We start from the raw sequence: 26,783 nt of genomic DNA on the forward strand, positions 1-26,783 counted from the left end.
CCTTACCAAAGAGAAGTTTATTCAAGTGAGCTATTAGTGTACTTCTTTTAAACTTAAAATAAGAGAGCATACTTTCAGTTTACTTTTTATGTAATTATCAGAACAAAATTATACTTAAGTATACTTGTTTTATATTGTTGAGTATACAGAAAAGTCTAAGTAAACTTGGCTTATGCTTACTTTTTGATAGAGTAGCCTATAAGAGTGTTTGTAATTGTATGTTTTGATATTAATTTAATTCAAATCATCTATGTTTTTGTATTCTCCGTTCACCGTGGAGGCATGTGAGAATTTTTTAAATTTTTTTTTTAATCTCATCACAACACATCAAGTCAAATAGCAAAAGGAGCAAGTCTCCTTATGTAATGCATACATCATTGGCTAAGTACTATAAGTTAAAAATATACTTGCAGTAAAAACTATTAAACTGGTAGTTTACTGAGAGTATACTTTACTTTCATAAACTAAAAAGTGGGCTACAAGTATATAACTAGTAAACTAATAGTATACCTATAAGATCCCTTGTGGTATAGTTCACTTCAGTTGCAGTACAAAATACAACTTAGATGTAAACTAGTTGTGTACTCAACGTTTACTATTCTTACACTTAATGTACAAGTAGAAGTATACTTTTATAAACTAAAAAGCGGGCCAATTTAGTCCCAAGAAGTATTAAAGTAGTACTTACTTACAAGTATACTACTAGTGCATTGATTTTAGTACTTACTACATAAAACATACTTTACTCAAGTTTACTTCATGAAATAAATTTTAAGTATAATACTAGGGAAATCGCAGTTTTCAGTCTCATACATCGACTTTACCACAATACTATCTCACAATACTGGCTATTTTGACCCAGTTTCAGAGCTTCTCCAGCTTCCTGAGCATCTATTTGGGAGGTCGGCTTGTTGTGCGGTTGCTCTTAATTTGTGCATTAAGAGCTGCTTCTCTTTTTTCTCAGCTCGGTGGCACTGCGAGGGAGTTTCGGGTCTATTATAATGGCAGCCTTAAATCGCAGAGCGAGTAGATGTCACTGGGAATCTATAAACACACATTTGATGCTGGTGCTGTCTCTCCTCCCCATTCTGGTTGCGCGCTGACCTCAGTTCTCAGTGGTTTTGGCTCAAGCAAAGCACCAGCTCCATTTCCAGTAAATGTCATTTCATAGTTACTGCATTTCCACAGGGCTGAGAAACAACATTTAACGTGTGAGGAGGACTGCAATTAGACAGCGTTTTCTTGCAGACAGCGCGTCGACAAGGGATAAGAGACCAAAACAGCGTTTTCAGATCTCCTCTGGCCGTGTCTGATGCAATGAATCGGCCAGGGATATGACTGCGTTTTAGGAAATCATGCTGCAACAGACACACATCTGTGTCAGACAATGAAAACAGTCGGTGGTTTGAACGCTGAAACAAAAAGCTGCTCTTCAATTGTAAGCGTCAAAACCTCAGACTCCGTTACATTGTGGGTTTTTCAAGAAATATCTTATGAACACTGTGAGCATTTCAGCACAAACAAATAAGAAGATTTGCACAGAAAAATTGATTTCTATGACCACATGAAATCTTTGCCTTTGTTTCCTGAGCATATCTATCCATGCATGCTAATAGAAGTTGCTTTCCACTGAATGCCTCTTACAAGATTTCCGCAGAAATGGAGTAAAGCTTATCCTGAACTTAAATGGGCACAGAAAAAACTGCTCTTGACTGAATCCACGGTGGAATTAATATTTTCAACCCCTTTCAAGTGTAACTCGACTCCACTTTCTTTCTGCTTTGCATTGCAGAAAATATTTGTCTTTTTCCCCCTCACTCATAAATTTCTTTCTTCCTCTCCTTGCAGGGACTGAAATGGCTACCAGATGTGGTTCCAATCTGTTCCCGTTGCCATGGAAACACAGGGACTGGAATAGGTTTTCTGAGTCCAGGGCTTTTGGCTGACTCATAGGGCCTGAGTTTTAAAGCCTCGCTGTTTCTATAGACTTGGCACACCGAGGGCGCCCCAGCTCCAAGTCATGTTTAGACTGGCAGCCCACATGTCATTGAACCCCCTTCCCACACTCCTAACCCTGACTTTTTGACCAAGCTTTGCGTTATCCTGTATAGTCGCTCCTTTGTATTCCTTTGTGTTGCGGCGTCAAAGCGAATTTATGTTTCACACGTCTACCTTCACTACCACGTCAATAAAAGAAGCAAAATATGACTCTTTAGCTGACTGCAGAGGGGATATGAAAATGCTAAGTTCCATAATCACATGCAGCCCTCTCCCATTTAAATCCATTCAAAAGCAGCAGGCACAGAGATCCATCGCGAGTCGTACACATGCTCAATCAACACAGTTTATCCTGAAATGCTGCGCGGTGGCGACACGCGATGCACATTTCCAAGCTGCGACTTTCCCACAACATGTCAAGGATGAAAAGGCAGAGACCATGTGTTGGTACACTCAGCTGAGAATCTTCTCCATCTGCGAGTTGAGGACGGGCAGATGGAGGCAGTTGTGTCAACATTCCTCTCCATCCTGGCAATGAATCAGACTTCAATTCATTGTCACATGAAAAATGGGATGATTCGGGGGGGAGTTTGGCTATAGGAAGTTAAAAGGAAGACTGATTTGGAGACGTCAATATGATATATTCTAATAAGCCTGCATGTGACATAGGAAAATATATATACATAGCAAATCTAAATGGCTTGTTGAATCACATGTTTTTGGACTGGGTTGTCTTATTTCACAGTTTGTGGGTTGGTAGGCACTCCAGATACCCAAATGTATGAGCACAAGCTCTGGAAAAGTTATTTTTTTTATATGTCCCCTTTAAACCAATAACAATAAATGAAAGTATTGGACAAAAGTTCTGACCATGATGGCACTAAATGAAAAGTTAAGGGCTCAACAAAGTTATTACGATTCAGCCTGTGGGGACCACGAATGTCTAAATCCAAACGTCATGGCAATGCGTTTGTCCCAATCCAGTCGTTGAGACATTTCACTCAAAACCACAAATGTTAACTTTAAGGTGGCCCAAGAGGAAAAGTCAGGGGATCATAAAAGTCACAAGGATACATCATCTGGAGACCATGAATGTCTTTTTGTGCTAATCCATACAATAGATGTTCAGACATTTTAATAAAGAAAAGTCAAGCTCATGGTGACGCTAGAGGAAAACTCAGGAGATTACCAAAGTCATCAGGGTTTATCCTCTGGCGACCATGAGTGTCTCTACAACATTTCTTGGCAATCCATCCAACAGTCGTTGAAATATTTCAATCTAGACCAAAGTGGTGGTACCACCAACATTGCCACCTTGTAAGCTATGGCGCCAGCATGGTGCCATAGTTTAAAAAGGCCACAAAATGACTGTCTTTCAAAATGCGGAAATTGCTGATTAAATTGTGTGATCTGCTCTCAAGAAAACAAGGAAAGGCATTCCATGCTGAGCAAACTTTTTAATCGTTTTTATCGTTTTAGAATGGTCTATAAGAAGGTCAGATCCACATCTATTTGTTGTCTTGAACGAGGCTTAATCAATATAGGCAAGTCTCTGACGGGTCCAAAAGTGGATCATAAATCAGACACAAGGTCTACAGCTCTGAAAAATCTTCTGTATGAATTCCAAACATGTACACAGTAAGTAGATCACCATGTCAAAACCTAAAACCAAGCCGCTTCGCCTTCTGGTTCCAATTACCCATCACATGACCTATCCATCCATCCTAATATCCATCCATTCATGCTCCTTCATTGCCTTGTGGCCCAGTCCTGCTATATCCCCCCTATCCCCGCCAAAAGACGACACATATGCAGCTCGTGATTAACTCCTTAGCACAGAGTTTCCACTGTTTTTCCCCTCATGAAAGGAGCTCTTGTGCCCCCATCCTGAAGGAGCCAAATGAACAGTTCCCTGGTTCCCTCAGGCTCTTTGAAGAACCGCTGTGACCGAGTGACTCTGGAGGACTCTCTGGTAGCCCGGAGTCACAGGAAAGGGTCAAATATCAATCAGCATTCAAATGAATCTGTTTGAAGAATACAATAAGAGATTTATGTGGTGTATTACCCAATACATCCCTTTTTATCATATTATTGTTCTAGCTGATTGTATGCTGGAATAAGACATTTGGAGAAGATGCCAAGGAGAGGTCATGCCCCAAATGTGGTCTTAGTGAATTATGATGACTTTGGAAAGCAATTAAATGAGGACGTATTTTTAAGTTCTGGTTTGACTAGAGCTACATGTATTGCTTTTTTATTCCAAAGAAGTAAATGAGGAAACACCAATTTAATGACCATACACAAATGGAAATCAAAGTTTCTAAAAAACAAACCACAAAAGACAAAAAATACCTTACAGTTGGTAACGGTTTTTGCAGCTTTTCAGGCCCTTCTTTACAAAAATGCACTGTACGCCTATAAAAACAGGCACGGGCCAGTCAGGTAAAAAAAAAGAAGAAAAAAAAAGAAATTGCCACTTCATAATTACACAATGTTATGGTTTTAAGTATATGCAATTGTTTCAACAGTGGTATCATAGTAGTATTGTACAATCCTTTCTGAATGAGTTAATCTTGTCTTTATGGGAGGCAATAATAACAACTGGACGGAGCAAGAAGGTTACAGATTTCCGGTGCAACTATTAATGCCATATAATTACACTCTGCGTCATGCAGTTAAGTGTTACACAAACAATAACATCAACAGAGAACAATTACAAAGCCAATGTAAACTTTACAAGATGGAAAGTACTCATACTGTAGGTTCGCTTCAGAGCTCAAAATAAGCAACGTATCAAAAAAAAAGCAAATACAACATGAAAGCCAGTTCATTGACACCGAGGAAAACAGAAGAACTAAAAAAGGTCATATAAGCACAGCTTACAAAGATAATAAAAAGTACACAATGTATACGAGTTGAAAAAATAACCAAAGAAATGAGTTGTACCTTGATAAAAACACATAAAACAGACATTTTTTTTTCAAATTAGCTGTGTGAACGTAACATATTCTTCAGCACATACCAATGGCACGTTAACATACATCATCCATTGTTCATAGCTCATGTTTTCAATGCTACTTTCAAAATAGCTATCCACCAATAAAAAGCTTTTTTTCCCTCCAGTTTAAGTATCCCACCCCACCACCCTTTTTGGTTTATTTCTTTTAGGATCAACACTTGAAATAAAAGTTGGCAACAACATTTAGGCAAACACGGCTTCTTTTGCTTAAACTGATCCACAGTTGAGGCACATCTTAACACTCGAGGCACGGTACCATTTAGCCTAAACAAATGAAATTAAAGCACCCTGTTAGTTCAGCATGACTCTACTAGCTTAAGATAATATGATCCTTAAGGCACAAAACATCCTTGACACAAGTTTTTTCCACACAATACCCCGATGGCATAAACTTAGTCTCCTTAGTCAGATCTGTAGAGAATCCTACCAACAGTCATTACCTTAACAAAACTATTTATTGCATCTGATTTACGGGGCTATGCAGTATGTTATTCTTAAACACGGCATAGGGAAATTGCAGATGTTGATGTATTACAGGGAAAATAAGTGAGTTTAAAGTGATTTATAAGCATGACATAAAGTGAGGCCATAGAATAGCTTGGGGTTTCATTTTTGGTTTAGTGGTTTAGCTGACTGAATAAAACGTACAGTAAGAGCACATTCTGGTGATTTGGTGTTAGCCGAAGTATGAAAGAGGTTTAAAGCAGCCCTTTTTGCAGAAAGATCAAAGAGCTTGTTTGGGTTTTCGACAAACCATGTCTGACAGAGTCGGACAAAAGAGAGCTAAGACTTTAAATCCAAAAGTGTAACATTTCTGTAGGGAAGAGCCTTGAGACCAACGCTAAAGCTCAGTGAGGAATTAAAGGTGACTCACAGGCACAGAGGACAATTAAGCCCTAAATGTAGCGTAACTTGTGTACTCTGGGGTGTCAGATTTTGTGTTCCTTATAATGTGGTGTATCAACCTTAAACATGCCGCCGAGCAAAATAGAGGAGTGAAATAAAAAAGGTGCTTTCTTTGCTATAGAAGTTCTCCAATAAAAAAGTCTTGCTCCAAATTGACAATAATTAAGTAGACCGTCATCTGCAAAGAATAGCCTAGACATAAAGAATGAGGAGGGTGGCTTAAAGAGGACCTATTATGCTTATTTTTATGTACATACTTGTAGTTCGGGTTTCTCCTAGAACATGTTTACATGCTTTAATATTCAAAAAAATGCTTTATTTTACTCATACTGGCTGTGCTGCAGCATGTCTTTTCACCCTCTGTCGGAAACGCTCTGTTTGAGCACTTGCCTCCCCTCCCGAAAAGCTCAGTCTGCTCTGATAGGTCAGCTGGACCACTGATAGGTCAGCTGGCCCACTGTTGTAATTGGTCAACCGAACAAACTCTTCGAACTCCGTTCCAGCTCCCCTCTAACTAGCTTTGTTTGAGGGCGTGCCAAACTAGCCGCTAGGCAGGTATTATAAAAATGTGTTACTTTGTGACATCACCACGTAACGGAAGAAAAGGCGGGATTTCAAACAAGGCGTTTCAGGCAGTTCAGGAGCATTGTTTCTGTGGGGGAGAGTAACTCTTTGGCATGGACTTCGGGCTTTGTAACTTTGCAGAACTTTTATATGCACAAAGAAATATGTAATACTAAAAGAAAAGGAAAAGCACAAAAGCATAATAGGTCCTCTTTAAGGTATAGAACTGTATCTATGCATGTTGGTCCACAAACAAAACAAACAAAATAGCTTGGGATCCTCAGAGGATCTAATTTTCTTGTTATTTTTAGTACCCTTAGTACCTTTTGGAGAGCGTACATAAAAACTAGCTATTTTTCCGACACCTGCAATGCAACTTACAGTAATGCAACCTCAAAAGCAATCCATATATAAATATAGTGGTGGACATACTGCAGAGGAATAGAGATGAATGAACTAGGGATTATGTCTGTGCACCACTGTTCTCACAGTTGTGTCCGGCTTAGCCACAGGTTGTGGTGTGAGCTTGATACATAGTCGTTACACAAAAAAAAGGGATTCTTGAAATGAAATACACTGGTGTATAGAGGTCATTACTGTATAATACAACTCACCAATACGACTCAACCGCGCCCTCCATTTTAAAGCATTTCTCACTCTTGACTGGTCCTGGAGTCGCAGCACACTCACACAGAAAATGTTAAAATTCCTTGATTGAAAAACTATGTGGTTCAAACAAATCCATTTTAGTCTCTTTGAAATCCATCACAAACTTTGGCCTTTTGTCTTTAAAAAAACACTTATTTCACTACCTGTGGGGGCATAATGGCTGTCTTTTGCTGGGGTGTTTTAGTTTCCGACGTATCCAAAGTACCTTCCTTGCCTTTCTTCCTGGGCGGCTTTTTTATGGGAGTCTTCTTTGGTGTAGCATCCAACATCGGGTCCCCTGCCCTTGAGCCGTTCAAGTCCTGCTTCTCCGGGCTCTTGGCTTCAGGGGTCCCGAGGTCGGTGGCGACGGGTGCCACCATCTTCTGGAGGCTGCTCGAGGTGGGCAGCAGGGGCTTGGTGGAGCCCTGCTGGCTGCTCAATCCACTGGAGGGGGTCCTCTTGGCTTTCTGCGGAGGTGTTGGCTTCTCCCGGTTTCCCTTGGGTGTGGAGAGACCGTTGGTCTTCGTCAGACCCGTCCCCTCGTTCCTGTTGATGCTTTGGGTTTTCTCCTTGAGCTGAGCAGCTAGGAGCGTGGCAGCCTCAGAGTTCATGTGAGGGTGGATGACCTTGGGGCTCTTGGGTGGCTCCTTGGGGGTCTCCTTTGGACTGTCAGCGCTCTTCTTCTCAGACGAGGAGCTGTGGAAGTTACTTATCTTCTTGAGGGCATTCTGAACCACGCCATTGATGTGCTCCATGTGACTGGGGCTGCTGTGCTCGTCCCCAGACTTCTTACCTCGCAGAGGTTTGTGTTTGCTGGGGGAGCCATTGGCGTCTGCCTCCTTGACCTCTTGCTTCTTCTGTTGCTCACGACTCCTCTCCTTCATTTTCTGCCGCTCCTCGCTCTTGGCTGAGCCATCGCTGGAGCTCCTCTTTTTCTCCTTCGGCACTGCGAGTGCCTTCATTCCCCCGGGCCCCTGTTGCTCTGGCTGCCCTGTAGTATTTCCGTGTATCCACGATACTTTGGGCTTAGTGGACGGGTCTGGTGGCCGTGGTTTGGGCCTGCCAGGTGAAGGCGGTGGCTTTCCATTGCGCTTAACCTCTGGTGTAGGAGTGCGATCCCCATCGTCCTCCTTGGACTGCTTGGAGAGGCGGGCGATGCGAGCGTAGAGGGCCGCAGTAGTGGACTCGGAGCCACTGGTGGAGCCTTCGCTGTCGGAGGACTTGAGCAGGGGCTGCTCGCTGCCTTCTGGTTTTGTGACACTGGTGTCTTTCAGGGAGGTGTACTCCCCTGCATCATCCTCATTAGCAACTACTTCTGGCTTCTCTGCTGCTGGGCTGGGGCTGCGCTTCTCTTTGCTCTCGTTCACAGATTCTGTGGATCATTAGAAGATCAACAGGTATTAGTCAAAGGGGTCAAATTAAAGGGGAGATATCATGTTCAGATTCATATTTGCATTTTGGGTTTCTAATAGAACATGTTTACATGCTTTAATGTTTAAAGAACACATTATTTTTATCATGCTGTCTGTCTGAATGTACCTGTAATCAACCTCTGTCGGAAACGCTCTGTTTTAATGCCTGTCTCCTTAAGAGCCTCTCCTGGAGCCAAATCTTTAAAATACATTTTAATTTAAACTAATATAAATAATGTAATAAACAGATAAGATCATTGAAATATCCATACACATTCTCAATTAAAGTGAGATTATGTAACTTATCATAGAAGAAGTATAGAAGAATCTTCTGAAACTTGTAAACAATGTGTTTTATCTGTGACCTTCACAAATAGCAGCAATTCATTGTTTTCACCTGAAGGAGACATTTTCTTTTCTTCCCACCAGATAAGCACTAATGTTATTTAAAGACTGATATTTGTACCACTTCATTTGCTAATTTGTATACACATACTTGAGACTGGAGTGGCTCCAATGCAACAGATTCTATCGGCGCGACTCTAATTCAAAACCATTTTGTGATACGGCAATTATTTTGCCCGAGGCTTTTTACTCAAAATCAATTGTTTCAAAGCCCTTGAACCATTCACGATAAGAATGAGAACTAGGAGAGCACTAAACACTAATCAATCACTCAGCACACACAAAAATCCCCCAAAACAAAACCTTGCACCGTCAGACTTCCAGAATAGAAACTGATGGAACGGGTGTTTTCCATCAGACTTCAAGGAGTTAGTCACTGTTTGGATTCGTGCCATGTGCTGACTTGACCATTCCATTTCCTGTTTATACTCTCCTCGTTCTCGAAGCAAAACCTGGGCCTAGATGGCATATGATAAAGAAACTATCTCCCTAATGAGATTTACACAAGTGGGTGAGTCACTCAACGGTCACACTGGGGATCTTAACTTCTTCAGAAACCTGCGCCTATCAGCATATGTGTGGATGAGCGAAGGCCCCTATATGCCAAAGACAAATTAGGGATTTGCGTGCGTCATTCCAGATAGCTAAACTGTTTATTTATTCTGACGATGACTCACCTTCATGGGGCACACAGTAAACTGGCCCCTCGTCTCCGCTCTCAAAGGAAGAGAAGGACTCCTGGGACGACCAGGAGGAGGGGGAGGGCTGCTCGGCCACCGAGGGGGGCTCGATGAAGCTGCAGTTGAAGGTGTTCTCTGGGTCGTGGTGGGCTACTGAGAACAGAAAACAAACGCAGAAGCCAAAAAGGTCAGCCAGAGGGTATTGTACCGTGTTACAAGAACAACAGTCTGTTCTCACTCACTCTCACAACTGCTGCAGAGATGGAGAAAGTGTTGGTTTAAGTGAGTCTGCGGAATCTTTTTTTTTTTTTTTATTGGATTTGAATTTGAGTTAACAAAGGCTCCAACGTTATGGCTTTTTGGAGGCGAATGAAGACATTTTTATGCATAAGCTGTTTTTATATTGTGTTGTCAAAAGCTGAAGTGATTCAGGTTTCCCCCAGAGTTTTATTATTCACAGGTTAAAAGACAAACAAGAAACAGCATTCTGACCGTCGGACGAGACAGAAATTCTCAAGCAACCCAAGGCTGCCGGCGTTGTTTTTGGTGGGTCTGCAGCTTCTGTTTGACCCAAACAACTAAATAATTCATTCATTGATGAACGGATGAATTATTGAGGAGTATGTGAGCTATTATTTATTTGATATGGTCTCAGTCTATGAGATGCTAAATCATACATTCTAATTCAATGAGATGTAAGTGAAAATAAAGCAAAAACGAGATGTGAAATATTCTTTTAAAATGTATAAAGCAATGTACGGTATAATATTGGATATATCAGTAAAGTATTGACCCTAAGTAAAACTGTTGTGATGCTGATGTCATGCCATCTTTTTTTCTGGTCTTTCCTAGTAATAGGGTGTGAAGCAAATGGCTTCTTTCGTCATCTTCCACAGAATCCTTTCCCTTAACAATATGTAGGTCAAGTCATGTTCCTCTCTCACCGTCTCCCTCTCCCTCTCTAAATCATCGTCTTCCTTCCTCCCCTTCACTGCAGCTTTCTGCTGACCCTTCAGTTTTCAGGACAGCTGTGGTTTCTGAGGGACAGTTGTGGCTGATCTTCCCATCTAGCGTGAGTCTTGGCTTAAACCGTCCCGGGCGTTAACTCGACGTGACCAACCACATCAGATGCTCCTGTTTACATGCCCGATGACACATGGGGCCATCCAATTGTTTAGACCTCCGATAAACCCTAGGTGGAAGAAATCCCCTAATTGTACCAGGACCCTGGCCAGGAGCAAATCTGAGCTCCCTAGCTGTTGTTGTTTGACTGTAACTAAAAAGATGAGCTACTTTAAGTGATCTATAGATGGATTTTTGCAGACTTTGTGACTTGTAGAAGCACTTACAGAGGAATTTACTGTATTTACATTTGCGTTTACTCTGTACTTCATCTGTAATTTTAGAGCATGGGGAGCCTATTTCACACAGCTTTGTTTACATTCTCACTGCTTTAAAATGCTACAAAACAAGAAAATCTTCATCTTAATAACATTCAAATACATACAACTTTATACAGATGATCTGTTTAGAGCTTCCTCTCACCATAATGTGTAAACTAAACATGTCTGGTTTATTTTTCATCTTAACCCGGTCTGATGTTTATGCTCATGTTTCCTGTGTCTATCTGTCTGCCTCGCACCATGTGACTCTCTGTTGTGCCTTCAACATTTTCTTTTTTTCAAACAACAACCAGATTTAGTCATGGTTCAAATCAGAACTGGCTCACAGGGGTGAGCGTGTGTGTGTGCCACAGATTTCATTTTTGTGTACTGACATGTTTGTACAAAGTAATATCAAGGACCCTGGTTTGCTTTTATGTAGTTTCCAAAATTATAGATTTGAACTCACCTCAGATCTGTTTAAATGTCTTGCTGACATGCTAAAACTCATTTGTGAATCTGTATTGCTAACTAGAATCATAGCTTTTCTTACATTTATCCAAACAAAGTCATCTAAACCTCTGACCTACATGTCAGAGTTTGGGAGTCTAATGCCTTTGTGTTGCTAACATCAACACAGGTGCAACATGTCTACAATAAGCAAGTACAGATGTGTGTAAAAGGGCGGGAAAAAGACCAAAAATAACAAGCGTTATGATATGAAAGTAGAGGGGACTTCCATCCAAGGGCACCCATTTATGTGATTATATAAGGATATCCTGTTTATGAGAATAATGCCACCCTGCTCTCTCTACATGTGTAGTTAATGTTGGACTGTTGTGGCTACAAAGGTCTTACACGGCACTACTATTCTGATCGGATTAACTTTAAACAAAGAAATCAACTTTGTGTGGATGTGGTAGATTAATAATAATATACAGAACCCAGCAATTTATCCAGAGGTGTGGATGACAAAATAATATTTTTTCCCAAATTCAATGAGAGGAATAAATAAATGAACAAGACAGGGTGTGTTTTCTGTCTCCACTCCTGTTTGTGTGCAGGGTCTTTACTGTGCAGCAGCAGCAGGCCGATAGGCAGAGACTCTGACTGAGGAATGTAGAGCAGCTAACCTATGCAAAGACTTCAGTTAAGTCAGTCAACAAGCTAACACATGGGTATTTTGCGACATTACTTGCATGCAATGAACAACTGCTGCCCTTGAAAAGCTGCTCCCTCCAGACTGCGGGTGTAGTGGGGCAGATTGTTCTGCAGACTGGACGCCACTGTGATCCCTCCATACATGGAGGCCAACGCACAACAGGGCATTATTGACACATCCCAGCTGCACAGCTCCGCCACCACAGTTGCTCAGTGGGGGGATTGCGTTGACAGACCAGAGGTAGTCGAAAGGCTAGAAGGTTGCTAGTTCAAATGCCTGGTCCAGCTGTGGGAATCTGGGCATAGAATGGGGATTTTACTTGCCAATAATAAAAAAGAAACAATATGTTTCAGCCTGAAATAGCCTGTGTCAGGGTTACAGGACTGTCTACAAAATCTAAAACAGATAGAGTAAACTGAGTGGCATCTAACCAGTGTGCAACCTCTGGGTCAAGTGAAGTCAATGCAGAAGTGCCTTAAACTTGCATTCTTTCTAACAGCCAGCAGGGGGCGACTCCTCTGGTTGCAAAAATAAATCTGATTGTATAGAAGTCTATGAGAAAATGAGCCTACGTCTCACTTGATTTATTACCTCAGTAAACATTGTAAACATGACTTTATGGTCTCAATCACTAGTTTCAAGTCTTCTTCAATACAGCATGATGTTCATTTAGTAAATGATGGTCCCATTTAGAGTCAAATAGATAGTTATAGTTGCAAAGATGGCGATGGCCAAAATGCAGAACTCAAGGCTTCAAAACCGTAGTCCACAAAGCAATGGGTGACGTCACGGTGACTACGTCCACTTCTTATGTAGCATCTAACATGGCCAATTCAGAGCCTATTAACCAATCACTGATCACATTTATTTACTAATATTCCTAAATCTCAAGCTGCCCATTTCCCATTTCTTACATCTTATTTAATGCACTCAAGAGCGACTTCAGGGTGGGATAACGTTTTCTTTAGGCAGTTCACAACTGCATGGATGTAAAGTTGAGTGTTGCTACAAACACATTTTGCAATCCCAGCCAACTTTCCCAGGAAAAATGACGATGAAAAAAGCAGGTGGCGCTGCTCTCAGCCCTCATCCGTGGGGAAGCATTTGGACACAGAGGATGCAAGGAATGCCGGACAGACGTGAATCTGTTGGGCGTGGAGTAAATATGCTTAGAATGGAATGCCAAAACTACAAGCAAACAGCTTTAGTTTTGCCAAGAGGCGAGTAGGTGACAGTGTGCTCACATTGCTATTTCTCTGAGGCTAACTATGCTAACGGAGGAGCAAATGTTGTCTTCCCCCCCCCGTTCCTTTTTCATTTTGTCTTGCCACATCTGTTGCCACTGACCCTGGTGTGGATAAATCACAGTTCTGACACGGGCTGGGGTAAATTTGACCACTTCCTGTTTCCAGCCCCATTGGGCCCCCTCTGGAATGTGTGTGTGCGCAGGACTGTGTAGCCCCAGTCAGAGTTTGAGTTTCTAAATGTTGGCAGACCACGCTTCTGTGGGTAGCCCAACAGAAAGCAGAGGAGCAAACATTTGGATAGGACAAACCAGGAAGGACAAGAGAGACGCATACTAGTTGTAATGGGTATTGAGGTCTGTTCTTATGGTACATGGTAGCCTTATTTGTTGTCTGGGCATGTAGGAATCTTGATTGTAAAATAAAATATGTTTCTGTCTTTACTCAGACTGATCTCATGGGAAGGCGTATAAATAGCAAGACATTTTAAAGACATTCCGCGCGTCATGATGACGCATTTCAGGATTTTCGCACGTCATTTCACGCCACGGGGTTAAAGTTGTGAAGTTTGCGTGTCATTTAACGCCACACAATTATCGTGAAACAGTTGCTAACGTAACATCAAAATAACTCAACACTTTGCGACAACACTCCTGGTTGAAAGTCCTGTGTTTATTGGACCCATCCACCATAAGCAGTCTTTCTCACTTTTGATTCTACGTCACTAGCTCTGAGCGCAGCATATTCACATTGATGCATTAACATTGTAGTCAGTACAGACTACATGGTGTACACATGACACCGCCAAAAGCAACAAAGGCATTGTTATTGCACACAAAATGACTTTCAATTCACTTCAATATATTTTTATATAGCGTCAAATCATAACAGAAGTTATCTCAAGACGCTTTTCATGGAGCAGGTCTAGATCGTACTCTATAATCTAGAGACCCAACAAAAGAGCCCCCATGAGCATGCATTCTTATGCAACAGTAGCAAGAAAAAACTCCCCTTTAACGGGTAGAAACCTTGGGCAGAACCCGGCTCTGGGTGGGCGGCCATCTGCCTCAACCTTACAAATTGCCGTGTCATTCATACGTCATGGCTAGACCTGGCTGCTTTGCTTACAGTGTAAACACATCAAAGTGTCTTTTGTAAAGATGTGAAATAGATTATTTGTTTAAAAAAGGCATTTGGTTAAGATGACGTTGCTTTTTTATGCCTCCGGCACATTGCTTCACATGGTTAAGCTCTTCATAAACAAGCGTATTAATGTCCACCACTGTGATGACAAAGGCATCTCTGTCCAAGTGTTGTATTTTGACCGAGGCATAATAAAGACAGATTCTATCACAAAGAATCTGCTGAATAGCTGAGGAGGCACATGCTGCTCCGACATGGAGAAAAAAACAGGTCATCACTGACTTCAGTAGAGCACTTTTAAAGAACCAAGTTACAGTGTTTCATAATGATGCTTAAGTTGAAGCATAGTTGGGAAACTGCTGTGCAACACCGCTGTGAATACATATATATTTTTTCAAACAATCAATCATTGAAACTATAAATGTCAGAAAATCGAGAAAGATTCCCAGAGCCGACTCCCATGGCTTGTTTTGTCAGACCAACAGTCCAAAGATTCACAATGACAAACGGGCAAAAGCAGCCAATTTGACAAGCTGGAGCCAAAGAATGTTTTTGTTTTTTTGATGAATGACTTTTAACAATAAATCGATTAGGAAAATTGTTGTGCATTAACTTTCTGTCAGCGGACTAATTCATTAGTTGACTAATTGTTTTAGCACTACTGCAAATGTCACCTCTATATTCTATCAATGTTGTTAGCTAAACATTATTAATCTCCTACTTCAATTATAAATAGAAACATTTGCATAATTAATACAAATGGGCTCCAATATATGTCTTGAAAATATTGAATATATAGAAGTTTGTGAAGTGCAAAGAAATATTGCTGTTCTGATATGCAGGAAATGAAAATACATTTACCCTGCAGCTGCATGTATTGTCGCAGTAGCCGTGTTTTCATTCAATTGTCAAGCAAATTTAAGTCAATTCAGCAAAAGCAAAACTACTTCAGCAAACTTTTGAAATGTTGCAAATGTTTAAAAGAAATGTGAATTAGGCATGTTTTAATCAACTGGTTTGGAGTGAATAAACTCGGGTATAGCATAGTTTGGCCAGAAATTGGCGCTATAGGCTACGCGTGACTGTAATCTACCAGTAAACAGAATAGAAGAAGTAAAGGTTGCAAATTGGAAACCGTAGTCTTGGCCATCTAACCAGCTACAAGAGAAAAATGGAGAGAGGTCTTTATTTTGTTTAAATTGGGCAAGTTTTAATTATTTTTCCATGTCAGCTAGTATTGGCCATGTTTCATGTTGTCGGAGACAAAGACAAGCATTCACACATTATGGGAATATCCAGTAAGACGCCGTAAATGTTTGCTACGTCAGAACTTATACAGCAAAGGCGTTTCAATAAGGTGGCAACCTCTGGGTCTGAAAAGTGAAGCCAATGCTGAAGTGCCTTAAACTTGCATTATTTCTAACAGCCAGCAGGGGGCGACTCCTCTGGTTGCAAAAAGAAGTCTGATTGTATAGAAGTCTATGAGAAAATTACCCTACTTCTCACTTGATTTATTACCTCAGTAAAAATTGTAAACATGAGTTTATGGTCTCAATCGCTAGTTTCAAGTCTTCTTTAATACAGCATGATGTTCATTTAGTAAATTATGGTCCCATTTAGAGTCAAATAGACCATAAAGCAGGGGATGCTTTAGGGCGTGGCTACCTTGTGATTGACAGATCGCTACCACGGCGTTGTCTGGTCTGGGAGTTTCCGTGTTTATGACGTAGAACTTTAACCCATTCACATTGTGTTTTCAGTTCATGAAAGTTAATTATAACCTTTTTGGTCGCCTAAAAATGTCTTATTCAGCATACGCTTGAACTTAGCTCCGCCCTCTTGTGTCCCTTCCGGTTGCAAAACAACCAAGATGGCAACAGCCAAAATGCCAAACTCAAGGCTTCAAAACGGCAGTCCATAAACCAATGGGTGACGTCATGGCGACTATGTCCACTTCTTATATACAGTCTATGGTTTCAATAACCCAATTACTGCATTTACTGTTTTTCGAAAAAGGAAAAAAAACACCTCAATCGAGCGTAAAAACTATTTTTTTCACAACTGAGGAAGTTTTATTGAATTTTGCTGTTTCCATACAGCTTTTCTATTGTGATACTTCAACATGTGCATAAAAATATATGAATGTAAACACAACTAGACGGCTATCTGCTTATACAAATACTTGAATTTGTAAAGAAATTCAGATAACTAAGTGTGTATCTTTAAACTGTTCAACCCATTTTTGAATCCTAAACAAAAGCAGCCATGTTAAACTGTGTGTGGTGGAGTTTAAAAGATCATCATATCTCCTCTGTCTACTTAAAAAAAAAAAGACTGGGGTCACAGACAGATCTGTCGCAGACCACGAGACCTCCGCATGGAGCAGCAGAGCCACAGCGTCCACCCAAACAGTGCGGCCTTTGATAGCGCGTCACTCAGCACCACCCGGGGCCCCCCGACAACCACTGGCCTTCTTTTAATAACACAGCCTCCTCCTCAGCCCAAGAAAAATTTTACTTGGGGAAGAAGACGATGGAAACGGGTAAAGAAAATGGGAAGAAAAAAAAAAAAGGCCCAGTTTAGGGTTGTAATAATATGAACACATGGCATTTGAGGGTGCCAAGAATAATAAGGGACTCTAAAACCAGCGCATTCCTTTCAAATGAAACCCCATACTCGCCTGGCAGCCGCCATACACTTTTCAACCCTATTCATCATCTAAGAGGAAGACTAAGGTAGCACTGAAGGAAAACGCTCACTCATGTCATTCATCGCTGTCATTGTCCCTGATGTTAAGAGGAAGACATATAAAAGCACTGAGCTTTCAGATCATTTGACACCTCAATGTCAAAATCTGAATATCATTTGTGTATTAATGAAGCTATGAGTGAGACTGTGTTGTACAAGCACCAGAGAGGATGATTACATGAAACACAGCAGCTCCTGGCAGCACTGCGGTGGGATATGAGAAAAGAGTTTTGGGGCTTACCGACTACTTTGGGCAGTTTCTGTCGCCTCAGTGGAATACGGGGAAGTTTTGTGCTGATTCGGCTGAATCGTCCACACAGGATCCGCTTGGCTTTTTTGCTGTTGGTATAGAGTTGTCTCGGTTAGGGTTGAGAAGGGATGACGCCATGGAAATCCAAATGAATCATTCAAAAAGAGGCATATTAAACCTGGCCCCGTGCCTCTTTTGAGGGCTCGGGGGCCGCTCACATTGCTGCACACGCTGTAATGTCAATATATAAAAAAGTACTTAAAATACTATTTAAATGCATTTATTCATTTAACAACCTGGTACCTGCGAGAGAGAGAGAGAGTAGAAAGAAAAACATTTTCCTCTATTTTCATAACCAGGGCAAGCCTCCTATACTAGGAGCCCCCCGTCACGGACCGTTAGAGGTGAAGACACCTATCTGTCACTCACTTGTGGTCGTCTTTGTGTCGACACAGGCAGCAGCAGCACAGCAGCGAGAGGAGGACGATCAGCAAAAAGGAGACCAGGGTTCCAGCCGCGATCACACCCATCCGCTGGTTGGGCTCTGAAAGACGAGACACAGGGAATTATGGGTGTGCCACATTAACGTAGTGTGCCAGTTTCAACAAATCTCTCTCTCTGTCATCGCTAACACTGGAGGACCTTGGCATATAGCAGATTATTATGATTTACTGCGCAAGTGAATGCAAATGACACAAGGAGAGGCCTTAGCTCACTGTATGTAATCTTTATTAATGTGATAGTTAGCTTTGATAATAAAGATGGAGCTCGACGTGAAGCATCTCTGAGGAATATTGCAACAGGCTGAAATTAAAGATTTCACTATTAATCTTATCTCCCTCAACGCGGGACCACTTGCGCTTTCATTGCTGATTTCCTGCAAGCAACTTCCCCTCTTTACTACACACACCCCCCCATCATAACTCATCGATGATTTATCAACACCCCTCCCTCCTTCAAGTGGGATACACCCCAAAGATAATAAGTGCTGTAATTGCGTAAGCATGGACGGCCTTTTGGCGCTCGCAAGGACGGATGACACCAGAGGAGAGGCAAACCATCAGTTAAGGGGTAAGTAGCGGCGGCCCTCGGGTCTTTATACTATCACATCAGGCGGAGATGGATTGTTGGGCAGCCTGGGCGTGGCGTGTTGTCATTGCTCTGCGCTCACAGCTGGATAAAGATGATGTCCACTTGCCAAGATCCCTCCTACCTTTGTGTCCTAAACAACAATATTCTCCTCGCCTGCCTCCAAATGATCTCCTCTTTCCAAACACTTTTTCCTCCATTTGCTGTCTCCCTTCCAAGTACTCTTTTTCTCTCATATTTTCTCCCTCTTTATTTCTTCTTCCTTCCTCTCTCTCTCTCTCTCTCTCTCTCTCTCTGGCTGGACAGGAACTTAGCCAACAAACACAGCCATAAAAAGGACACCGGTCTGGGTCTGGAAACGCTATCAAGGCCTCGCTACGTTAACTCTCCCACTACACACACTGACCTGAATAGACGTGTTTGTTGTTACTCTGTGTGTACAGCCAACTATTAGACATTTAATACACAGGCAGCGCTAGTGGCATCTGGCTCTTTGGACAAACAGTTCAGAGGGTTATAAGTCTTTCTGGTATGTGCAGTTCGAGTAAGAAATAACTGTTTGTGTCTGAGAAGAATTATTTAGAAAAACACTAGTTTCTGACAAGTGCTGTTCACTTAAAACCCTTTAAAACATAACTACAGAGCATGTGCTTCAAAGAAAGAAGATTTGCTTACGGAGATAGCAAGCGCCAGACACGGGATCACAGTTCTTGTCATTGCAAGAGCAGGTTTGGTTGCAGTTCACTCCATACTGGCCGGGTTGACAGGTCATATTGCAGCTTGAGTACAGACAAAAACAACATCTGTTTAATTTTCATTCCAAGTGACAGATGCATGAAATAGGACACAGAAGAAGGGAAAAGGCATAAATGGGATCAGGTTTTTTGTTCCAGGCAAAATTTTTTCCTCTGATGGAAGTTTGTAGGAATTTAACTTTTCTATTTCACGTGTTCAATTTGTTCAATTCCCAAGAAGTGTTTGACAAAAGTAATAAGAAAGCCATCAACCATTTTCACGGTGTATTATAAAGTATAAACATGAGTTTTTTTGTGAGGTGTCTCAAGACTTACTATGTGCCATAAAATCCCGGGTCACACAAGCACTCTCCGGTGACAACATGACAGATGCCGTTAAAACAGTGACTGCAGTTGTTCTCGCAGTTCTCCCCATATGTGCCGTTGGGGCAGCGCACCTCGCACCTATCGCACACAAGAGGAATGTCATGATTACAGTCATTTTTCAAGTTTAGCTGTATGAGTCACAGACATTATCACAGTATGGAAAATAGTACAGTAGCTATTAGTTAAAGGCACTACTACTCTTTTTAAAGAGGACCTATTATGCTATTATTTTCAGGTTCATACTTGTATTTTGGGCTTCTACTAGAACATGTTTAAAAAACGCTTTATTTTTCTCATACCGGCTGTGCTACAGCACCTCTTTTCATCCTCTGTCTGAAACGCTCTGTTTGAGTTCCTGCCCCCCCCCTCCTGAAAAGCCCAGTCTTCTCTGATTGGTCAGCTGGCCTACTCTGTTGTGATTGGTCAAATTAATCAAAGTCTTTGGACTCCGCTCCAGCACCGCTCTAACTAGCTTTGTTTGAGGGCGTGACAATCTAGCCGCTGGGCAGGTATTATGCAAATTTGGTACTTAGTGACATCACTATGTTACAGAAGAAAAGGCAGGACTTCAAGCAAGGTGTTTCAGGCAGTTTAGGATCAGTGTTTCTGTGGGGGATAGTAACTCCTTTTGGACTGGACTTTGTTATGCCTTTGTTTAGCCCTGATTTTTTCTCTCCCCGACAGTTTTCGGAGCTCCCCGACAAAAGCCCCAGATCAGAGGCGAATTGGCCTTTGGCTCGCCGCTCGCACATCGGTGCTTGAGCGTCATGTGTCACAAAAGCATAACAGGTCCTCTTTAACTCTGAAAGTGCTAAAGTGCTACGAAAAAGAAGTCTGACTGAACAACAAAAATATTTTTTTCATATTTCTTTTACACATTTCTAAATTGTATCGTGTGTGTTTTCGTACCTGTCCCCAATCCAGCCAGGGTTACAGTGAGAGCACTTGCCATGAATGGGGTCGCAGTGGTGACCGTCTTTGCAGGTGGGACACACTTCCTGGCAATTTTCGCCAAAGAAGCCTTTGGAGCAGAGCTGGTCACACCGTGTCCCATTCCAGCCCCTGTCACAGGTGATGCAGCGACCCTCTGTCACCTTACAGGGCTGCTGGCCCTTGCAGTGTCCACACCTGTGGTCAGCCAAGGAAAACAGAAAAACAACTCTCATTTATCATGTTTATATGTCGTCTAAAGGTGATAAAACGGTTTAAGGATCTGAAACCTGATGGGAAGTATCTGTATTTGTATGCTTTCAATTGGTGCTTTAATGATCATTTAAAGATGCAGTGTGTAGGATTTGGCTCTCTCTGGAGCCAGTGTTTGGTTTGTCCGTTCTGGGCTACTGTAGAAACATGGCGGACTCCATGAAAAGAACCTGCTCCCTATGTAGATATGAAGGGCTCATTTTAAGCTGACAAAAACACAACAACTCTTAGTTTCAGGTGATTATACACTAATGAAAACATAGTTATGAATATTATATTCCATTTCTGCTAATCTCCGAAATGTTATGCACTGTTCCTTTAAAGAGGGAGACAAACCATATTGAACTCTAACCATGTTCTTTTTTAGTTTATAGCTGTATGTAACTGTATGGTGTGAGAATGTCACAGTCCATGGAAGGTAAAGCACTTAACCTGAATTGCTTTTACATGTTGGCTGATGATTATGGGATAATGGGAATACCAACTCCCAAATCTCGCTTTATTATTGCTCCATTAAGTAACACGGTCAAATATTTTAAGGGTTATCAGCTGCAGCATATATCAAATTGTATTTCCTATAAAAACCACAAAATTGCTCAATAAGATGGATCAGACAAGGGAATTGAACATTAGGCATCTGTGAAACTGCATGTTTCCTGTGTGTTTTATACGGTACATTTACTCTGTGCCAAGATTTTTTTCCCCACCTGTTCCTGCAGTTTTGACCATAGAACCCGGCAGGACACGGCTCCCTGCAGAACTTCCCACGGTACCCTGGCGTGCAGGTACACGAGCCGTCCGCCTGGTTGCACTTGCCGTGGATGCACTGGCAGTAGCGTTCGCACCGCGGGCCCCACAGCCTCTCCCGACACTGGCAGCGCCCCGTGAACTGGTCGCACGGTGAGTTGTTGCAGTTGCACTGGATTGCACAGTTCCTCCCCGTCCAACCGGGATTGCACATGCATCGCCCCGTCATTGAGTCGCAGATAGAGTTGATGCTGCAGTAGCAGTTGTTGTTGCACTGGGGACCCCAGACGCCAGGGTGACATGTGCATCTGCCCGTCTCTTGGTCGCATTTTCCCTTTTGGCATAAGCAAGCGTTCTCGCAGTAAGGGCCCCAACGATTGTGGTTGCAGGTGCACTCGCCGGTCAAGTCATCGCACTGGCCGTTGGGGTAACAGTTACATTTCCCCTTGCAGTCAGGGCCCCAGAACTGGGCAGGGCACTCTGTTAAAAGATAATTGCAGTCATTAGGGAATGGGAAAAATGATTCTGACTTGTCAAATATCTTTATACACGAGTAAGTGTCTGCAACCAAGCTAGAAGCTCTGTGAGGATCAGTGGTGCTAAACCCTGACATTGCAACATAATCACAATGGCATGCTGATGTTTTGCAGGTACAATGTTTACAATGGTCACTATCTTTGTTTTGCATGTAAACCAACATATGCTATGCTATATGAACTACAGACAGAACTACATTGCCATCCCCAAAGCCAAGTCTAACGATATCAAAGTGCAGTGATTTCGACTTGTGCTGTAGTTTTTGATTTTTAATGAGAGCTGAAAACTGGCATATAACATGTAAAATATGTTCTATTCATTTGGCCTCTGTAGACAAGAGACAAAAGGTAGAAATGCTCATAAAAAATGTAAGAAATCCCTTACTGGTGTCACAGCTAGCTCCAAAGTATCCATGACGACAGCGACATTCATTCGGCCTGACACACACCTCATTCTCCTTGCAGGTGAAGTTGCCTTCGCAGAGAGCTTGAGTGAACAAGAACAGGTCGTATTATTCAACTGGTTCTGCACAAGGAGCCCTGCTGATATTTGATGTCTGTGTGGTACATACGTGTCAGGCATTCATCCCCTAACTGCCCCCATCCACCGCAGCACACAGATCCCGGTGATCTGGAAAAGAAGTTACGAGGTTGAGAATGAGAGGGGGGAATGATGAAGAATCTGGCTAAAGTACAGTGAAACAAACACATATCAAAGGCGGCAGCTTCCACACCCAACACTTGCCTCTTTGATCTCACACTTCGTATTGATGTGGCTGATGCCAACTCCTGTGAACGTATGCGGGGCATTGTACATGACGCATGTGTTTAGAACAGGGTTGTATAATTATCTGAATATGGGTCATTCCCAGCCCTTAAACCCTTGAATCTGTGTCATTTTCTTTAGGTTTCCTCAGCCTTTTGGGGGGAATGTGGATATTCAGAGACAATATTTTAGCAGCCAAGTTTTAGGCCTGTCAGGAAAGGACGGATGCGTCTCCTCTTCCTCCCACGCCTGTGACCTCTGTGGGGCCCCTGCAACACGTCAGCTTCCCCCAAAGTGTTTGAAGATGGCAGTTTGCTTTCAGTCAATGAGCAGGGAGCAACGCTGTTTTTTTAATGCTGCCAAAACAGGCGCGTGGTGGAGATCACAGGTCTACACTCTGTGTGCTTTCACTTGTTACGGAAGGAAGACGATTTCTAAATAAGCCTTTTACCATTTTATGCACATAACATGACACTGGAGTCCATTTTTTTCCAACTGTGCTGCTCCAAATTCGACATGTATGGCGTTAACCCTTGTTGACCTTTTGACACAATCCATGTCAGCACTAGAAAAAGAGATTGCATTCACTGTTGTGTAGAAAATAATTAGGTGTAAAAATAAGCACAGCGGCACTCCTGTTTGCCTTTCATTATTACATATAATGTTATCATATCGTATCAACTACCTTTTGCTGAGAAATTCAATAGCTGCTCTTTAACTGATTCAAAAAGCCGTTTTTCTGCATCGGTGCTGAAAGTATCGCATTCAAGTCAGAGAGAAACATAATGGGGAAAAAAATAAGTGAGTGGTGAGTGGAGAGTTCACTGCAATGAATGTTGAATACTGGAGGGAGGGTAAAGTGTCAGACTTGTAGAGCAGTGAAAGCCAGTGCTATTTATATATCACACTGGAAACTTCACAAAGCACTAAAACGGGCTATATGTTTGTGGTAAATGACTGATTTGTTGCCCTGTGAAGCAAAGAACAAGCTATGAGATCCTGACAGCACAACTTCAGCTTTTGAATAGCAGCTCTTGACTACTTTACATTTCATTCTGACTGCACGAAAAGATGCAGCGTGTGGCTTTTCAGATATTTCAGATTTGCTCCAAAAACTTTGACGTTACAAGAAACAAAATAAACCAAGCACATGATTTCCTATCACACATCTTTTATGGCATGTTGGAGAACGAGCCCTGGACTACGTTTGCTGCCAAAATTTCAAAACTCTTCTTAGACATCAATCCAACAAGTTTGGATGCTGCAGACAGCAATTGTGGAGCTTTGGTTTGGGTTCATTGGAATCATTCCACAGGCTCAGCTGTAATCCTAGGAGGTCAGGACATGTTTTTTGGATGCTTTAACTTTTGAGAGAAAGAGAGAGCTGTCTAGATATGTGGATTCCTAGAATATAATTCTATTAGTTTTCAAGTATCTTTATTTTGAAATATCAACCAACATGTTTCCCCTTTAAATATTTTATAACCTTCATTATCACTCAAAAAAAGTGTAATTTAAAAGTGCATTATGTGTTATCAAACGATGCCACGAATACTGTTAAGGTTAATGAGAGCGCCCCCTACAGAGCGATGAAAACACTCCTGTTCCAGATGCACACATCTGTATAGCTGCTTTCTTCAATGGACTCCTCCTCCTCCTCCTGCTGTACAGCGGACTGGGAACACGTTATATGTAGAAAAGAAAGTGAAATGAAATAATATATCGAATATATCTGTATTAATGTGAATGCTTTATATAAAATAAAAGTTTAGAGAACAAAGTCAGTGGTTGATTTTAAAGATTTACAGTGATTTTTTTTCCACTTTAGTGAAAACCGTTATTCGTGCATGAGGCCAACACTGCAAAAAAAATGTTATTGATGTCTTATGCTCAGTTTTAAAACCCTGTTATTGTTCCAATCAACTGGAAATTACTTGAGGAATAAGATGACATGTATTTAGTGCAATTCCAAGACTATTTTAAAGAAAACCTGAAGCAACAAGGAACAAAATGTCACAAGGAAAACTTCTAAACGCGCAACCAGTGGAATAAATACCCTATATTATGTTCTTGATGCTTACCCAGGTGCTTTGCATACATTCCTGCCTTTGGGGTTGAGTTCTTGGCTGAAACCGGAGCAAAAGAACAGACAAACCACCGCAACAACAGCAAAAGAGTTCTTCACTTCCATTGTAGAAGCAGCAGCATCCTTCTAGACGCCGTTTCCACTCCGCATTTCCCCTCTCCGGAAAGTGATGATGGTGGCTTTTTCACTGGCTTTTTAAACACTCCGATTTGGTTTTACGCACATAATAATCCAGATGTATCTGCTTGGTAAAGATCAAAATCCTTGTCCCCCCAAAAAAAGGTGATTAAAAAACTTCTTGCAACCACCTACGCCATCGAGAAAGTCAGCAGCAAAGAAAAGTGACCAGCGACTGCTGCTATCCAAAACCGAGCAGCTGGAAATAAGTCATAAAACTTGCAAATCACAGTATTCTTGATAAACTCTGTTCTCCTGCAGTGCGCACTTTATTCCATAAAAGTTGCTAAAAGAGTTCATCATGCAAAGCCCGTGTGTCCAGACTCATGATGAAATAAAAAACTTTTTTCCAAAACAATGCTCTTTCTCTACGCGCGTGGAAACGTGTGGATATATGATGATAGTCTTGACAAAAAAAGAAATGCAGAGCGAATTAGCTGCCTTTCGCTTTTTTCCTCTCGGAAGAGAAGAGCTTAATCCGTAACTTTTGTCCTCTCTTGCGCTCTCAGGAGTGGCAGGAGGGAAATTCCTGATTTGTTACTCTATCTTTGGCTTTGTGCGCCATGCGTGCGCCACCAAATTTACATAGGCCTGTGTGTGTGTGTGCAACAGGGTCTGTTTCAATGGCATTGCTTAAAACAATGTCTGGTTGCCAAGTCTGTTATTTTAACAAATAAAAAGTTAATTAGGACAAAAAAACATAGTTCTAATGTATGATGAAAATTGGCACTATTTATCATTCTTATCAATAATAGTTGCGCATTTTACGCATCTGTGAATCGTTCAATTTTAAAAGACAGAATTGAAGATGTGATTTGTATTTTCAGTATTCTACTTTTAAAAAAAGCACTAATTTAAGGTAGCTTTTTAATTGATGCATGGGGAGAGTGTGTGTGTGCCTTTATGTGTGTGTGTGTGTGTGTTGTGGGTGGAGGGGGCAGCAGTGTTATAACTGTGTTAGACAATAGCTCCCCCATCTGTTAACACCAACGAAGTGATTGTGGCATATGGCACCTCCTGCAGTCAAAGTGCAAGGTCTCTTATTAATAGGCTTTCATGTTTTTTTTTTGTATTCATTAAGTCAGATGCATCATAACATCCAGTCCAATGCCTTTCTCCACTAATGGCTGCACAATGCCTGCTTGTTTTTCTCACAAGAGCACATCCCATTGTGGATCATCAGGGGTCTTTGAAGGGGTTTAGGACCAAAATAAAGTATCATTAATCCTCTACAAAATATTATGACATGAATGTATTTTAATTACTGGCATAATCCATAATTATCCATTTGTCAACTAAACCCACTGCCAAAATCAAAACAGAAAACTGCTACGAGCCCAAATTATTTGACAGTTTTTTTTTTTTATATAAATGGCTTAACATTAGATTAATGAATGGTTTCTGGTGTTTTGACTGCAATTCATATGGTCAAAAAAGGACTTTAAGTTATGTAATTCATGTGCACAGAGTTATGCATGACAAACATGTTCCAGAGGT

General features: G+C 41.6%; 1 protein-coding gene across 1 annotated transcript; it reads right to left on the bottom strand.

The window, feature by feature from the left end:
• Nucleotides 1–5,417: 5,417 nt before the first annotated feature.
• On the bottom strand, nucleotides 5,418–26,049 carry scarf2 (scavenger receptor class F, member 2). Its single transcript, XM_037778088.1, has 11 exons — nucleotides 25,105–26,049; nucleotides 22,830–22,888; nucleotides 22,643–22,744; nucleotides 21,682–22,201; nucleotides 20,681–20,899; nucleotides 19,721–19,849; nucleotides 19,326–19,429; nucleotides 17,991–18,105; nucleotides 17,553–17,650; nucleotides 9,630–9,785; nucleotides 5,418–8,507 (listed from the first exon to the last, which is right to left on the bottom strand). Exons 1-11 carry the CDS (start codon nucleotides 25,212–25,214, stop codon nucleotides 7,288–7,290), a joined length of 2,832 nt encoding a protein of 943 aa, XP_037634016.1. The 5' UTR covers nucleotides 25,215–26,049; the 3' UTR covers nucleotides 5,418–7,287.
• Nucleotides 26,050–26,783: the final 734 nt, after the last annotated feature.

Source organism: Sebastes umbrosus, chromosome 8 (assembly GCF_015220745.1).
Source record: "Sebastes umbrosus isolate fSebUmb1 chromosome 8, fSebUmb1.pri, whole genome shotgun sequence".
Taxonomy (NCBI): Eukaryota; Metazoa; Chordata; class Actinopteri; order Perciformes; family Sebastidae; genus Sebastes; species Sebastes umbrosus.

What these genes read in the sequence shown, in the direction of transcription:
- scarf2 (XM_037778088.1), bottom strand. Translation starts at nt 25,214, where the DNA reads ATGGAAGTGAAGAACTCTTTTGCTGTTGTTGCGGTGGTTTGTCTGTTC. An exon ending in AGGGGATGAATGCCTGACAC is followed by an intron (nt 22,745 to 22,829) that starts GTATGTACCACA and finishes TGTTCACTCAAG; the next exon opens with CTCTCTGCGAAGGCAACTTC. An exon ending in CGACACAAAGACGACCACAA is followed by an intron (nt 17,651 to 17,990) that starts GTGAGTGACAGA and finishes CTATACCAACAG; the next exon opens with CAAAAAAGCCAAGCGGATCC.